Here is a 17219-nt window from a genome sequence, read left to right as displayed (position 1 = left end):
GAAGCAATGGTAAATAGGAGCAAACGTTTGCAAACTAACAGGGGAAAGAATCTGTATGCTAAGGAACACAAACAGTAGTCATGCTGAGATTCTACTACAGGAAGATTTCAACCCACATGGTGTTATTGTGTACACAATTCATTACTGAATATTATCTTCCACAATGCCACCTATTTTTGAAGGGATGGGTTTCTGTGCAGTAAGTTTAAAACTGACTCAACCCCCCTTTTCTTTTCTTTCTTTTTACTGAGTGTCACATTGATCAGCTAAGTGTTACATTTAAAAGTTTGTCCGAGCTGACTGACCAGTCTAGCATGATGAAACTTGCGTCCCCAAGGTCTTGCATTTATCAGACTCTTTCAAAACTTGCATCAAGTGCAAGTCAATTATCTTTCCAAGCCTGGAAGATGGTGCGGCCCCTGCAATAAGAGCTACAAGTAGCGATGCCAAACCACAAAGGAAAATTATGGCTTCCGTTACAGAACTTGCAGTCAGAAACCCTCGGGCAGGAACAAAACTATGTGTTCTCTATACAGGGGGTGGGGGGGAGGCTGAGAGGAAGAGAGTAGCAGTGACTAGAGGGCGCTGGCAGGAAAAACAAGGGCCTGCCAGGTTACATACTGCAGGGCCTACATCGGGAGAAAAAAAGAGGGGGGGCGCTTTTCACGGTGTTTATCTATACGACAAGCCTTTCATAAGGCGCGCACACACGGCGCCAACTGACTTCCCCGCACCGCAACTCCCGCCCCCGTTTCCCACGGCACACCTTCCTAGATAGCCATTTTTAAAGTGGCGTGGCTTAGACAGCAGGACGGGAAGAGAAATCGCAGAGCACATGGCCGAGAAGAGGTACGGGAAAGAGAGGAAGCGATACGCGCGTGTGTGGATGAGCCCGGGGTCCGCCCTGAGGCGGCGGAAAAAAGCGGCAACCCGTGTGAAGAATCGCCGTCAGAGAGCGAGGAAGCGCCTCGTCCGCCCCTTCGCTGAAGCGCCGCATCTCGGAGCCTTAATAGCCGCTCCGCCGCGCCCAGAGCCGAGGCCGCTCCTTAAAATGGTGCCCGTGCTGGGACCGGACTGCCCCACCCGCTCCCCTGCCTGTTTCCCCCCGTCAGCCGGGCCTCGGCAGCACAACGGGGCCTGCTCGCCTTCCTCTCCGCCCTTCAGCCCGGGTGTGCAGCAGTAGCAGCACAACAGGCCCGCTCCGCGCTGCGCCCCGCCTCGCCCGGGCCCAGCCCCCGCTATCCCCAACTCACCTGGCCCGGCCCTTGCGTCTCCTCACGCCCGCAATAGCAGCGCCCAGGCTGATCCTCTCACTCCGACTCACTCGGGGCTGCGCCGCCCTAAAGAAGGCCGCCTCCCATTGGCCGACGCGACAGCGCCGCGCGCAGTAAGAGCCGTTCGGATTGGCCTAGGCTTAGCGGCGGCCGCTGCTCCACACGCGGGACATGTTGACTTTCCGGCAGAAAGGGGATGAGCCAATCAGAGCGTGGGGAAGGTGGGAGAGCTCGCGCTCGCCGCGCGTGCGCGGGACCACTCTAAGCGCGAGAGAATTCTCCGATGCGGGAAAGGGGGCGAGGCGAGAGGAGTGGGGTGGGCGGGGCTTGTCCGGTGGAGCGAGGGAGGCGCTGGAACGCGCCGCGGCATTTAAAGGAGCAGGAGCTGTTTAAGGAAACAATGGGTGGGGAGGTGGAAGGGGCGGTCTGCTCTGCACTAACTTAATGCTTGCGTTTTGCCATGGCAACGTTTGTGATGGACAACATCTGAGCGCCTGGCGCCAAGCTAGAGCTAGTCGACTTTCACCTCGAGGCTGAGGGCGTTTTAAAGTGAAAGGGAGAGTATTGTGCCAGTGCTTCGACGCATAAGTAAATTTACTGGCAGGTAATTTAGTGGGAACCAGTGGCCCTTCCGCTTGTGCTGGATTCCGCTCCCATCAGCTCCAGCCTTCATGTCATATAGTCAGGGATTATGGGAGCTGGATATCAGCAACAGTTCCCTACTCCCGTTTGAAAGGGACGGTGTGCTATGGTGATGAATAATGCAAGAAAGCCTCAAGGAAAGAATAAACGTATTGCACATTTGTGCGGAATCACGTGTTCACATCCTGGCAAGAAATTGCATTCGCAACTTCCTACCCTCTGAACATGCAGTGTCAGTGGCGTAGCGTGGGGGGTGCAGGGGGGACGGCCGCACCGGGCGCAAGATCTGGGGGTTAGGGTTAGGGGGCGCAAATCCACGGGTTAGGGGGCGCAAATTACTTGCCTTGCCCCGGGTGCTGACAACCCACGCTACGCAACTGTGCAGCGTTTTAGAAATCCATCACAGGCGTGTAAGACGGAACACAGTAATCCCCGCTGTGCAGTGTAATAACTTTGTAAAAGTTATTTTAATTTAAAGATTCAAAGTTGGGCTTCTTGCTATGCGCATAATGGTAAGCATCATGAGCGCACATGCAAATAGGCCAAGGCCAACTTTACCATGAGTTCCAGAGGTGTCATTGTGTTTAGTTTCAAATTTCTCATATCTGTGTGTCAAAATAAAAGGGGTGGGAAGCAAAGCAGGATGGCATATTTACTATTTACTTCCAGTTTTAAAATGTCAGTGACTTTATTTCTACAGACATATTGATTTAGAATGAAACTCCATTGAAATTGACATAGGGTTGGTCTGTGGTGACAGCAGCTGCAGGAGAAAGGGTTAGAAAACCCCTTGGGGCAGAAAGTTTTTGCTGCCATGCAGTGCCAACTCCAGATTGCAGAGGGGCACCCTTAAGGCAAGATGGGTTGTTGTTGTTTAGTCGTTTAGTCGTGTCCGACTCTTCGTGACCCCATGGACCAGAGCACGCCAGGCATTCCTGTCTTCCACTGCCTCCTGCAGTTTGGTCAGACTCATGTTTGTAGCTTCGAGAACACTGTCCCACCATCTCGTCCTCTGTCATCCCCTTCTCCTTGTGCCCTCCATCTTTCCCAACATCAGGGTCTTTTCCAGGGAGTCTTCTCTTCTCATGAGGTGGCCAAAGTATTGGAGTCTCAGCTTCACGATCTGTCCGTCCAGTGAGCACTCAGGGCTGATTTCCTTCAGAATGGATGCCTTTTTTCTTCTTGCAGTCCATGGGACTCTCAAGAGTCTCCTCCAGCACCATAATTCAAAAGCATCAATTCTTTGACGATCAGCCTTCTTTATGGTCTAGCTCTCACTTCCATGCATCACTACTGGGAAAACCATGGCTTTAACTATACGGACCTTTGTTGGCAAGGTGATGTCTCTGCTTTTTAAGATGCTGTCTAGGTTTGCCATCGCCTTTCTCCCAAGGAGCAAGCGCCTTTTAATTTCGTGACTGCTGTCACCATCTGCAGTGATCATGGAGCCCAAGAAGGTAAAATCTCTCACTGCCTCCATTTCTTCCGCTTTTATTTGCCAGGAGGTGATGGGCCCAATGGCCATGATCTTCGTTTTTTTGATGTTGAGCTTCAGACCATATTTTGCGCTCTCCTCTTTCACCCTCATTAAAAGGTTCTTTAATTCCTCCTCACTTTCTGCCATCAAGGTTGTGTCATCTGCATATCTGAGGTTGTTGATATTTCTTCCGGTGATCTTAATTCCGGCTTGGGATTCATCCAGCCCAGCCTTTCGCATGATGAATTCTTCATATGTTAAATAAGCAGGGAGACAGTAATATACAGCCTTGCTGTACTCCTTTCCCAATTTTGAACCAATCAGTAGTTCCATATCCAATTCTAACTGTAGCTTCTTGTCCCACATAGAGATTTCACAGGAGACAGATGAGGTGATCAGGCACTCCCATTTCTTTAAGAACTTGCCATAGTTTGCTGTGGTCGACACAGTCAAAGGCTTTTGCATGGTCAATGAAGCAGAAGTAGATGTCTTTCTGGAACTCTCTAGCTTTCTCCATAATCCAGCGCATGTTTGCAATTTGGTCTCTGGTTCCTCTGCCCCTTTGAAATCCAGCTTGCACTTCTGGGAGTTCTCAGTCCACATACTGCTTAAGCCTGCCTTGTAAGCTTAAGATGCCCTCAGAGTATCCAGCTATTTCAGTGCACACCTCACAGAGGCACAAGAAGCTGCCTTATAACAAGTCAGAAAATTGGTTGTTCCAGCTCAGGTGTGGAGAACCCTTTTCAGGCTGAGGGCCACGTTTCTTTGTGGTCAACTTAACGGGGGCTGCATATGGCCAGAAGCAACAGTAGGCAGAGTGACGGATGTGCCTCAAGCTTACATTTCAGCCATGCAATAATTAGGCAGTGTTTCCCAACCTTGGGCCTCCAGCTGTTTTCAAACTACAATTCCCATCATCCCTGACCACTGGTCTTGCTAGCTGAGGATTATGGGAGTTGTAGTCCAAAAACAGCTGGAGGCCCAAGGTTGGGAAATGCTGAATTAGAGCATGGCACACAACACCTATATTTTTGCCTTCCAGACGGGCAAAAGTACTCAAGGAAGGGGTGGTCTGGGGAAGAGTCCTGAGAGTCAAATGAAGAGGCCCAGAAGGCTTAGGCTTAGGCTCTTCATCCAGGCTCTACCTCAATATTGTCTACACTGGCCAGCAGCAGCTCTCCGTGGTTTCAAACCCGGGTCCCTTTCAGCTTTATCTGGACCTTCTGGGTTCAAGCAAGAGTAGGCAGGCAAGCAGGTGGGACGTTGGTTCACTTAACCACTCTGGGGAGAGCAGGCTGGCAAGGAGGAGTTGCTGCATGCTTGCTTACTCACTTATTTGCTGGGAGCCAGAATGGAAGTATCAAGGAGCAAGCTGTGGCAGCTGCTGCTCCGCCTTGCTTATTCACCAAGATGGGTGAGTGACAGCAGCAATGAGGAGGAAGGACAGTGTTTGCCACTCACTCCCCTTGTCACAGTCTCCCTCCAGAACGCTCCTGCTGTTCCACCTTGTTGCCCTTGACACTGTTCTCTCAGACTTCCTCTCCCACTCTGAGTGAGCAGCAACAGCAAAGAATGAATAGCAGCAGGGATTATCCTCTTCCTGGGATGTGGACCTTGGTGGATACCTGCTGATGCCAATCCCTGCCCTGCTCCCCACCCCTCCAGTGCTGATTCCATGTCCTTGAAAGCAAGAAGCCAAATCCCTAAAATATGCAGAGGAGTGCCCTTGTCAAGTTGTTTTGACCAAGTAATTCAAGTGCTGAAGTGGGGTGTGGGGTGGGGCTGTTTTTTTCTTTAGGTATTAATCATTGCTGCAAAGACAAAAATCAGAGCATGCCAATCTGCCTACCTTCTCAATGGAGTCATTTCTGTAGAAGCAAGTTTCCAGCACACACACTAACAGCCCTCACAATTAGCCTGTGCACTTTCATGGCTAAACCTGAATAGTCAGATAGTCTTTGACATTTTACACACTACCAATTAGGGGAAAATTTGAGAATACTGCCTCAAGATAGTTCTGAAATCGTTTTAAACTTTGAAACAGAAGCCATGTTTGGTGCCAGATACCCTTCATTCAGTAAGATCACTCTTTTCTCCTCCTGTCCAGTCACAAAAAGTTAGAGCTCCTGCAGTATCGGATCAAAGTCCTGTCTGGTCCAGTCAGTGGTATCAAGCCAGGACTTTCAGGCAGAAGTTCAGGGTTCCACTCGGAATGAATATGAAGGCCCTCAAACACAGCAGGGCTGGCTTACCACATTTTGAAGTAAACGAAGAAATAAAACATTATTGTCAAAGAGTAACATACACAGTAAGACCTTTGGAACTTCCCAATGTTTGGTAGAGCAGTCTGTAGTATATCTGTTGCTGTAGGACAGGTGTAGGGAACCTTTAGCTTTCCATATGTTGCTGAACTACAACTCCCAACAGCCCCAGCAAGCATATGGCCAATAGCCAGGGCTGATGGGGTTTGTAGTTCAGCAACATCTCGACTCCAAAAGGCTCCCCCATACACACTGCTATTTTTTCTAGAAAAATAGGTTCTGTGCCCACATCTGCTGTAGGATGATTATGGAAGCAGGATCCCACTGCTGTTTTTGAGATTTATGTGGGGGGGGGGTACTGGGAGAGTTTTAATGTGTCTGATAATATTATTTATTATTGATGTGTTTTGTTTTATGCTCTGAGGCCCTCTTATGATTTTTAATGGAGGGTAATATTGTTAACAATACTAGATTTTAAACGCACAATTGCTGATCCTGTTTGGTGTTTTGTAGCACTGCCAGAATCATAATTCCCTAATGATATGTGCTACTCCAATACTGTGCATCTTTCCACAGAAGTGCCACCCACTGAAATGCACCCTCTTCCAAAATATGCCATTTCCAAGGGTATAAAATTTGAATTGTATTATGTTGCTGAACAGTTTTCTTTGGGGGGCAGCTTCAAGAGAACAAAGAGCACAGCAAACAAGCAAATGAGACCTATGCCAGGGTAAAGCTTTTCAGTAATTTGTGGTTTGAATTTTAGTCTCAAAACCTTGGCAGGGTGTGTACGGACATAACACTTATCTCTCAGCCAAACGTATTTCACCCAACTGTTGTGAAGCTAAATGGCTACTCTGAATTCCTTGAAGAAAGGCTTGGCTATAACTAATGAGAAACACCCCTGCTTCCAAGGAAGTGAACAAGATGGTGTCATTGGTTGCTGGATTCTAGAAAATGGGCTGTACATCTTCCTCTTCTTTATCAAATAGCCTTGACTACAAAAGCTATTTTACCTCATCATCTGTTTGCGTGCCCAGTTCTCCCTTAGGGAGAGCTCTAGTTTCCTTAGGCAGGACGGGAGTAGATATCAGGGTGCTATCTGACTTAGTTGATGAGGCACCTCTCCTTTGGGTGAAAAGATTCACATTCTTAAAAAATGTTTGTTGCATTCCTTTTTGACAGGAACCTGCTTGCCTATGCTATCAAAGTCATTCAGGAGGAGAAGGTAGACAAAATTCACAGATATGTGGAGCATTGGAATGTAACAGATCCATGGATTTATTTGTAGGTTTTGTCATGCACTTTCCTTCAAAGAGGTCTCAAGCAGCTGTCACGAGGAGAAACAATATCACAGAATGGTGTGCTATCAAGTATCTGATAAGCACAAAGAATTCCACTGAAGTATTTAAACAGGAATCACACTGTTAGGCAGTACAAATGAAGTCAAAATATGCTTGCCTGTGAGGCGGCCCCGTTTCTACACAGATTTTATTTCATGAGCAGATGGTACACAGAATGGAGCCTCTCTAGTTGATATCTTAATGGGTGCGTGTATGACAGGATGAGTGGCGGGTTTTTTTTACCTTTCTTCCATCAGAAACACTTTCCAGTGTTTTCTCTTTGGATAATTCAGCATCCCTGCCACAACATCCCTGAGAATTTGTGGGCATGTTCTAGATACTGACATGGGGCACTGACCAAGTTTCAGCATTGCTCTGTGTGAACTGAGCATACAGCCTACAATACACATCCTCCTGGCTGCACATTGCAGGGCAAGACCAATTGCAGGAAGCAAACTCTCTGCATATCATAATGGATCTTTCTCATTAAGTAATCCATGAGGTTTCTGAAAATAGTTTGAAAACCAGTGCCCTGAGATGTGCAGTGTAGGACTTTAGGCTTTGCGATCCCCAGTGACATTCTGTGCCAGCTGTTATCAAGAGCAGCCACAGTTACAACCAATCTCTTGACGCAACAAGCAATTTATGCTAGCAGTTCCTGATCCAACAAGTGCCAAGCAAGTTGAAGCCTGCATACCTGCACGTGAATGATGAACTCAGCTTGACTATAGAAGCCATTCAGTCGAAGGTTGCTTGATGATCTCATGCAACCTATATAGCTCCTTGGGTTTCGGCCAATTTAAACAATGGCCAAGATTTAGTAGTACAGCACGCAAGAGAGAAAGCTTGTAGAACCTCTCATGACATGATCCAGTTTATACTGGAAGGAGTATTCTAGCATCATACCCTTAAATCAGGCATGTCCAACTCTCAAGAGACTGCGATCTACTCCCACTGTATAAAATCTGGCAGTGATCTACCCATTGAGTTGACCAAAGTTGTTGAGTTTTTTTGGGGGGGGGCATCGTTCAGGATCATGTGATCGACCAGGGATGCCCCACGATTGACCAGTTGAACATGCCTGCCTTAAATGATGCCATCTGCTGATTGTATAAACCGACCATGAGTATGTAGCTCTTGTACAGCCTTGTACTCTATTAAAAAAGCTGGAAATACCTGGAGGTGGACAAGTATAAAAAAGGTCTCGTTCATAGCTTAAGATAACTGCCAGTGTCTTCATGTTAACCAGGGAGCCAAGGCAGTGCTTTTTGTTCCTGGCCAAGAATCACCAAGCACTGCTGTGCAAAGATGATAAGGAAGTTGCAGTACCCTGTATTTCCAGGATGCCATTTATCTGGCATTGCAGATTTTCTTGCCAATTTTATTTTAAAACCAACAGCCAAAATATAACATTTATTAAGTCTGTTTTAAATGTCCAGGCACTTTAATTTCAGGGCTTCTCCTTAGAGTACAGGCAGCCTCAGTGGTGGTCTCTGAATGTTGCTGAACTCCCACTTGCCCCCACAATCATGGCCAATGGTCAGGGATAATAGGAGCTATAGTCCAACAACATTTGGAGAGCATCACTTTAGCTACAGCACTGCCTTAGGGGATCCCACTCCTCCGTATGTTTTTAAGGGTAGAGGCAGTGACCAATAGTTGCTGTCCACACTAACTGATACTGTACTCCATTTACACATTGCTTAAGAAGCTCAGTCCAGCAGAATGCTCCTGCTGGAGAAAAATACTGGTGCCCTTTTCCACTTCCTCAAGGTTATCCTTTTAAGCTCCTCAAAAGGAGCAACAAAACTAAGGGGGGAAAGACATGGCATTTGTGGAGTCCCCATAGAGGAAATGAATTGAAGCAGGTGTGTTCTTAGGCTTACAGTTCAGAAAGTAAATGTCAGAGACAGCACTCGGCTACCGAAGTTAAGCACATGTAAAAACTGCTTCTGTTGAGCAAAGCTAAGTGCATGTACTATCCATATTACAAACAGAATTCTCCCCATAGTTTTAACAGATGAATTGAGACATTGTGAGTTTGGCTTGAATGGCTTCTCACAAAAGATGCAAGTCCAGCTAAAATTAAGGGGTTGAATCCAGAGTTCCATGGAGCCAAAGTCCAACCTGATGCTGCTACAGATGGTAGAGATGGAAAGGACACTGTCTCTGATCCCCCCTCCCCCTACGCACCTCTATTTCCCCCAAAAAAATCTTCTTAGGGACAGTTAGCAAATTGTTTATTGACTTGTATCACATAAAAATATTACAGAACCTTATTTAACTAACAAAACTTTTATTGACGTTTTAAACAAGGTGATATTAACCGTGCAATCCTATGCATGTTTACTCAGAAGTAAGTCTCATTGTGTTCAATGGGACTTAATCACGTGTGTGTATAGGATTGCAGCATTACTTTTTGTTCAGCACAATGTGGAAAGTTAAAGCCCAGTGAAAACGCATTTCCCCTCACAAAGGTTATCCAGCTGTATATTTTATTGAAGATGCAGATTGTCCAAGTTTTGTTCTTAGTTTGCAACTCCATTCTGAACCATTTGAAGATATTCTTTGTACAGTTTTTCTTGTGCTTCATAGAGTTTCTTTAGTTTCTTCGTTTGACCTTTGCTGAGTTCTTTGCCTTCTGTGTCATGAGTTGGAAACCCCTGGAAAACATTAATTCATTATCTTAGGACCATGTTATCTCAACATTTTTGTTTCTTTCTGCTGTGGTAATGCAATAGCATTATCCCTTTTCACCAGTAATTAGGCATTATCAACAAGAAAAATAAAAACCTGGGTTCTTTGCTTATTTATTCAAGCCCAATAAACCACATATGTAACTCCAAAAGTTTCTGGAAAAAAGCAGTAACACATCAAGTTAGGAAATGATTTGGAAGAGTTTAGGGCTGAACCTCCTTATTAAGTATCAGGTAGTAGTCCTTCTGGATGTCAACATGTCTGTCTCCTCTAGGTGCAGGAGGTAGGGTTGTTAGGACTCACCTGCCTTATCACTATTTCCCTTTGCATGCACAGAAAACCATAGACATGCATCCTCATTGCAGAGGGGTGAAAAATGTGTCAAAGTTACAAATATGAAAAGGATCTAGAATTTGTGGCTGTAACAAAAGACTCACATGCTTTAATACGATGCAGAGTTATTTGGGAGCAAGTTCCATTGAATTCAGTAGAGTTTACTTCTGCATAAACGTGCATAGGTTGTACAGCTGGTGTAGCGTGGTGGTTGAGCTCTAGTTATGAACTCTCAGCCACTGTCTCCCTTCCCCTCCTCCCCAATATACAATATAGGGGATAATAATACTGCCTTGCCTTACAGAGTGTTCTAAGGATTGCAGTTAGATAATGAACGTAAAGCACTTGGATCACTTAAAAGTGCTACACAAATGTTAATAAAATAATGCTTGTCTGTCTGTCTGTCTGTCTGTCTGTCTGTCTATCTATCTATCTATCTATCTATCTATCTATCTATCTATCTATATTGTCCAGGATTGAACTAGCAGCTTTCCCCAGGATCCCTAAATACAATATTCAAGGAAGAAAAATCCCAGTAATGCTTACATTTTCATCAAATTTGGAATACTTGTCATGCTCCGATATAAACATTTCTCCTGGTGGGATTTTCATTTTTGCCAATTTTACTGCCTGCAATATATTTAAAAAGTGTTACAACTCTGGAATACATGAATATCACAGCCAGTATTAACCTGCCTACATCAAAACAATTCCTGAAAACAAATTTAAGCTGACACTCTGATGCTCATCCTTCCTAAGACACAACCCGCCCCTGCAAAAGGGTGTCAGAAAAGCATATAAGTCTTTGGATTTAAAACTGGTTTGGGTCCTGAATACAAAAGTATCTTCAAAATCTGCTGAAACCCTATTTTCTCATACCATGTATCATAAGATGTGAGAACAACCTGCAAAACAAATGCCCAATAAAATTTTAAGAGACACTTGTTATTTTAGCTTTCTATTGGTAAGACATTCCCCTTTTAAAGAGATGCTGCTCTGTGCACTTGTGGTGTTGAAGATAGAGCTTTTAAATATATTGAATTGGATCCAGATCCAAGCAGGAGGTGTGCTTACAAGACACTCCCATTGGTGGAAAGGGGTAGGGAGGAGCAATTCTAGTGATCCCTCCTCCTGCCTGCAGCTCCCTATGCCCCTTGAAAAGCTGAGTTGGAGGGATCCTCCATAACACTATAGAAGGTCACAGAAGAGCCATTCTAAATGCAACCCAGCAATATGTTTATAGAAGACAGAGGCCTAGCAAAACATGAACAATTTGCAGATGATCAAAGCATACGCCAGGAGCAAAAATAGGCTTTGTACACATGGTAGGGGTGGAGAGATTGGGATGGTGGTAGCAGAGAATATACAGCATGTTTGGGCTACCAGGCTGTGACTGAAGCAGATTCAGTTTTGCCTGTAGATAAAGCCACCCCACACAACTGAGAAGCCATTTCCTTGTGTTTGGCAGCAAAACCCAATGTTCTCTCCTGAAAGATTCCAACACAAAATCTTTGGAATAAATGACTATAAGCAGAGAGTTGGCTGGGCAGGTCTCTCCACATCTCACTCTCTGCAAATGTTATACTGTTGGTTCTGGAAAGAGGGTGTCTTTGGCAGCCTCTGCTAATTATATACTGTTGGATGCGGGAGCAGTTGAGTTCAGCTGGAAGTCCTCGAGTGTCATTCATGCTGTAGGTCTACCAAAGTACTCAATGGTTTGGGAATGGCTGCTGGGGCAAAAGGTGGTTCAGGGGTGTATATGTGTTTGTAAGTATGTGTTGAGGGGCTGTGTGGATTAAGGTCTCTCTACCAATTCAGCTCTGCTTTGCAGCTCACATAACAGTAGGTGACATGAACGGAAGATAAAGCCTGAAACATGCCCTTTCTCGCCTGACATCAGTGCCATTAAAACCAGCCTTTAAAATGTATATTTAAAAAGTACAGTTGTACCTCTGGTTACGTACTTAATTCGTTCTGGAGGTTTGTTCTTAACCTGAGACACCACTTTAGTTAATGGGGCCTCCCACTGCTGCCGCGCCGCCGCTGTGCGATTTCTGTTCTCATCCTGAAGCAAAGTTCTTAACCCGAGGTACTATTTCTGGGTTAGTGGAGTCTGTAACCTGAAGCGTATGTAACCCGAGGTACCACTGTATTTGGTTACTTTACCTCCTGTTCCTGTTTCTTTCTAGCTGCCTCTTCTTTCTTCCTTTTTTTCTCTTCTTCAATCTATGGAAGAAGAATTTGAAAAGCAACATTAGGATTTAAAAAATACAGAAGTAAATCACTGAGCATTTTATTAGCAAATCATCCACAGCTATGTTTTATACAATAGGATCCTAATCAAGCTGTTAGCTCTACAAAGTTCTATCAAGAACAACCAGTCTTTGACTTTTGAGGGAATTAAAATCACCAGCTCTGCATGTTCCTCATACATATGCACGTCCCAAGGTTCACCATAATGCAATAAAAATAGTATATGTGCTAATGTAGTAATCTCAAGATTTATGTCGGAAGGTACTTGTTAGGTGGGTGGGGAGAATGGTATCATTAATTTTATAGGAGTGCATCACCACTGAGGGCTACATCTATAAATGGGAAGTAACTTTTATTTTACTTGCTTATAAATGACAGGATTTTTGTTCATTTCTCTCTCTGAAGATGGCACTTAGCTACAATGAGTGAACATACCAAGATAATCCTAGAGTTCTCTTATTCAGTAACTCTGATAAGCAAAAGCCAGGAAAAATTGCAGAGCTTTTTAAAAGGAAAGAAAGGAGCTTGGAACACTGGCCATGTTAAAGTCCTTTGGTAAGATGATTGTGTCTTAATTACAGGAGTTTACCCGGTTTACAAATGCCAGGATTGCCACAGATTACAGGGGGGTCGGAGGGGCAAGGCGACTGGCAAAGCGCCAGTAGGGCAGTGGAGCCAATATAACTCTACAATCACTGCACCCACACCACCCGCCCACCACCTTGCCCCCCCCCTAACCAGCTGTATCCCTATTGGGAAGCCAAGGGAGCAGTGCTGCCTCGCCCCATCAACTGCTACAGGAGGGCTTTGCATGGTTGGTGGGGTCTATAAAGCCCAAGATCCCCAGCAGAAGCTGTGCTTGTGGAAGGAGACTGATGCAGGCTATATTCCTCTGACCGTCCCAAATGACATTCGACAAAAACTAGGCACATCTAGACAGGAACTAGTTCAAATAACGTATAACCTTTTTCTTCTCTTCTCTTTCTTTTAGTAAGGTGTCTCTGTCCACTAGCTTGACCACAGTTGGGAGTCCTACAATAAAAGCATTACAAGGAATAAATGATCATATATATCACTACTTTTAAGTATTTAGCCCAATGATACACACCAGGGATGGAAATGTGTGGCCCTCTAGATGCTGCTGAACTCTGCAGCTATTTAAAATACATCACACTGTTGAACATAAAAGGCAGAACTCACTTGATGCACAACTCTTGGAAAGTTTGAGAAACTATGATTTCTTGCTATTATTTGATGTTGTGTCTATTTCACATCCAAATCATCACCATATTTACTTGGAAGAAAATCCTACTGAAATGCCACTTCTACGTAAATGTGTCTAGCATTGCATCTTTTAGGAGTCTAAGGTGCCTGACAAACCTCATTCATTTTGTTACTGCGCCTCATTAATGTTAGTTGGAAACAGACACCAGGATGTAATAACTTGTTGAAAGCAAGACTGGAGCTCAGTTTGATTTCCAACTTAATTACCTTCATGATCTTCAAACCGAACTCCATGCTCGGGAAGGACATCATCTCGAAGAGAATCACATAGCTGCAGAACTTCAAACACTACAATTACAAAGAATAAAATGAAACCATTAATATCAACGTCTGCAAAAGTTCTTATCTTTTAGTAAGGTGGATGTTTTATGAGAAGGGAACACCACCTTTTATTATGTCATGGAGCAATGGGTTTGCTCTCCCCCTTTTGGATGAATGACATTTCCAATTCCACTATGCTATGGGGTGGGGGAGAACTCCACAGTTGCTATTCTTCTTCAGTCCTAAACACATGTGCTAGGGAATAGGTCCTTGGAACACAGTGGGATTTAATAGCTAGCAGAAATACATATAATTTTCTCCCCACCCTCAACTCTGTAGTCCTTGTCTCTGCTTTCCTCCCCTTCCTTCCTTTTCACTGAACCTCCATCTTGGAAAGCAGAAGTCAAAAGTCTCCTGGAGTGACATAGGATTATGTTATAAGTACTGCAGCATAAGCTATCAACTCATGAAAAAAGGTTGAGATGAACTGGGGCATTAGCCAGTTCTTCCCCACTCCACCTAACAGGTAGAGATATCCATTTTGTTAGAACTATTAGCCTCTTATAGTGATTTAAAGTCTGCTTGCCCGCCTCCAAGCCTGCATATAGGTCTTTTAGAAGTGGGCGGGATGTTTTTAATTAATTATGTTTTCTTCTCTGTTTTAATGTATCTGTGTGAGGTTTTTTTTGTCTGCCTGGTTTTAAGTCGTTTGGGTTGCCCTGGACAAGATAACATGACTAACAAATTTAATAAATATCAAAATAATATCTTCATCCCCAGTAGTTCAATAAAAACTAGAGAGTTCAAGAAAAAATAATAGACTCCTCTTTAAATACACGCTGAAATGTATTGTGACGAACAGGTGAAGAAAAAGCTGAAAGTGCTCTGGAAGGAAGGTATTCTCTGCAGTTGCTCTGCATTGATGTCTCCCTGAGTTATAAATATTCACCAGCCTAAAACTATGAATAATTAAACTTTAGCGGCAAAGAGGAGAAAATTCCTTCTTGGCAGAGGAGAATGAGAGATGCGTGTATAAAAAACCCACATTATGTGGAGGGTGAGAATATTATCCAAGGTATTATATTTTCTGAAAAATTAATATTCTGGCATCAGGAATTACTTCAGGACTAATGTGTGCCAACAGTGTGTTTTCAGAGGGACATCAAAGACAGAAGGTTTTAGTGATAATCCATAGAAGAGCATGTGCCAAATCCTGATGAAAGGCATGCTCAACTACAATCTGCTTCAGTACAGCAGTCTCCTTCCTCCAATTGCACAGCCAAATACTTCTGAACCACAAGGGTTTTTCCACCCCCAAATGCTGCTGGTGGTGCAATGCAGAGGAGAGAGATATATCAAAACAAGTACCACCCCGTCTGCATGCACACTGCTCCTGCATGTACATAAATGCATTTGATTACTTATAACCAACACAATTATGAAGAAGATCATTAGATTTCTATAGGTGCACCAGTATGGAGTTCACCACTTTTGCTCCAGTGAACCAACACAATTGTTTGGCGACTGAACTCATGATTTGAAGTTCCTTATTTTCAAAGGAAGGAGCTGAAAAGAAAACCCGACTGACATTCCTTGGCAAGGTTTCATTTGAGGGGGAAATTCTTTTCAATGTACAGCTATCAAATTATTTGAGGGGGGTAGTTTTCTTTCATTCACTGTGCGTTATCACTAGAACATCAAAAAAGCAAATCAGCTCCCTGCTAAGAATGACCAGCGTTGCTCTCAGGGTTTCTGGTGTCTACTCTTCTTGTACCAGGGAAAAAGGAAATTTTATTTGCTTGGCATTTTAATATCCCACAGTTAAGACCCTCTGCTTCATGATCAATGTTTGAGCGAGTACTTTGCTGAAACTCCAATTCTCTCTCTCAAGAAAGAAGGAAAGCTTTCCACATATAAATGATGAGGCTCTGCAATGTCTGAAAATAAAAGGATAAGAAGGCACATTGCCTCAGCTCAGAGTTTTATAGGAAGTTGTAATGAACGCTGTTTAGGGTCCTTTGCCTTTTGATGAAGTTCACCTGCCCCTCAGTCTTATCCATGCATTGCTGCAGGAAGTGATGGACTCACACACCCCAAGTTTAAGTACTAGCTGCTAAGGCACTATCAGATATAACCACGGAATACACAGGTTTTCTTTTCCAGCTTCAAAAATATGCCCTCAGAGGAATTTAACTGAGGGAAGACAACCCCTGACATACCACAGTAAGATTACTACTATGCAGTTAAGAGAAATTCAATACAAATAAGGGCCATCATTTACTTTCATCTGGTAAGAACAGGGCAAACACATATATGTAAACACATTTGCATACATAGACATTCACACCAGGGATGGTCCAAGAAACTTTGCTATCTGAGGTGAAACAACAAATGGCACATCCTCAACCCTGACCCAAAGTCAAGATACAGAGGAAAACTGTCTTTTTTTTTTTTTGCACCTAAGGCAGAAAATCCAACAAGCGCCTGCTCCATCCCAGCAGTAAAATACGATAATAATAAATAAATGATTTGCTGCCCTTTCATGACTTGCACAATCAGCTGCCTCAATCTGGTTAATGGCAGAGCTGGCCCAGACTCATACGCAAAATAAAACACAAAATGCAGGCAGACACCTCCCTAGTTTTTGGCTGTAAGAGTTTTGAAGAGTACATGTGTCTATGTGCCCACACCCATATCGAGCATGCAGATGAACAAGTGTGAGGAAGAAAACAAAGCACCACGGTACAAATAAAAATAACATTTCGTAAGACAATTGCACATTTGTGGAGATTTCTATTTGTAAAAAAAAGCACAGAGTTAACGTCACCTTTCTTTTCTCGGGCAATTTGCCGCACACCTTCTCTGAACTCGGACAAAACCTGTAGGTATGGCATCACTGTAGATTCAAGCTGCAGAATGAAACATTTTGTCCATTAGTTGAGAGTCAACCCATTTCTTTCTGGTTTCCTCTGAAAATACTGCTAGGAAGCATAGGAACATTGGGAGCTATTCAGTATAGCGCTAAGCAGATTGCTCCATCAGCACAACCATTTCTGCTTGCCTGATGGAGCTATCTGCCCTCCACCCCCCTGTGTGCTATTCTGGGGGTTCTCCTGACCACCCCCAAGAATCAATTTGGCTGGGGTGGGAGAGAGGAGAAGAAACAAAGTCCTTACACTTCTGCTGGCAGGGCTCGTTGGTTGAATGCCGCCTATAAGACGCTATCTTCTACCATGTCGGATCACTGACCAATCCCAGCTCCGTATTGACTACTCTGACTGGCAGCGGCTGTCTAGGGTTTCCGGCAGTAGTTCCTCCCAGTCCTATATCTAGATATGACCTTCGCAAGCAAAGCTTTGGCTCGACAACTGAACTCTGGCCCTTCCTTGCTATG

General features: G+C 44.3%; 2 protein-coding genes across 5 annotated transcripts in view; both read right to left on the bottom strand.

Moving 5' to 3' along the window:
* The window catches only part of NAP1L4 (nucleosome assembly protein 1 like 4), a 33414-nt gene extending 31812 nt beyond the window's left edge, over window positions 1-1602 (bottom strand). Inside the window, exon 1 of one of the 3 annotated variants that reach the window (XM_083490355.1) lies at window positions 1254-1602. The gene's annotated coding sequence lies outside the window, so the exon portion shown is untranslated. Of the gene's footprint in view, window positions 1-305; window positions 681-1253 lie in introns of those variants that run through there. The other 2 variants (XM_083490357.1, XM_083490356.1) reach the window with 2 other exon arrangements.
* A 7618-nt stretch (window positions 1603-9220) lies between these two features.
* Window positions 9221-17219, bottom strand: part of CARS1 (cysteinyl-tRNA synthetase 1) — a gene marked incomplete at its 5' end in the record, with an annotated part of 33383 nt that continues 25384 nt past the window's right edge. For both annotated transcript variants that reach the window (XM_083460650.1, XM_083460649.1), the window contains 6 exons: window positions 9221-9660; window positions 10574-10657; window positions 12194-12253; window positions 13245-13312; window positions 13772-13852; window positions 16653-16734. In XM_083460650.1, the coding sequence (XP_083316776.1) occupies window positions 9526-9660; window positions 10574-10657; window positions 12194-12253; window positions 13245-13312; window positions 13772-13852; window positions 16653-16734 (510 nt within the window). In that variant the 3' untranslated portion in view covers window positions 9221-9525. The remainder of the gene's footprint in view (window positions 9661-10573; window positions 10658-12193; window positions 12254-13244; window positions 13313-13771; window positions 13853-16652; window positions 16735-17219) is intronic.

This window comes from Podarcis liolepis, assembly GCF_965112155.1.
Source record: "Podarcis liolepis genome assembly, chromosome: 1".
NCBI classification, from domain to species: Eukaryota; Metazoa; Chordata; class Lepidosauria; order Squamata; family Lacertidae; genus Podarcis; species Podarcis liolepis.
Note: the sequence above shows the minus strand (reverse complement) of the source record. Positions and strands in the feature narration are given on the sequence as shown.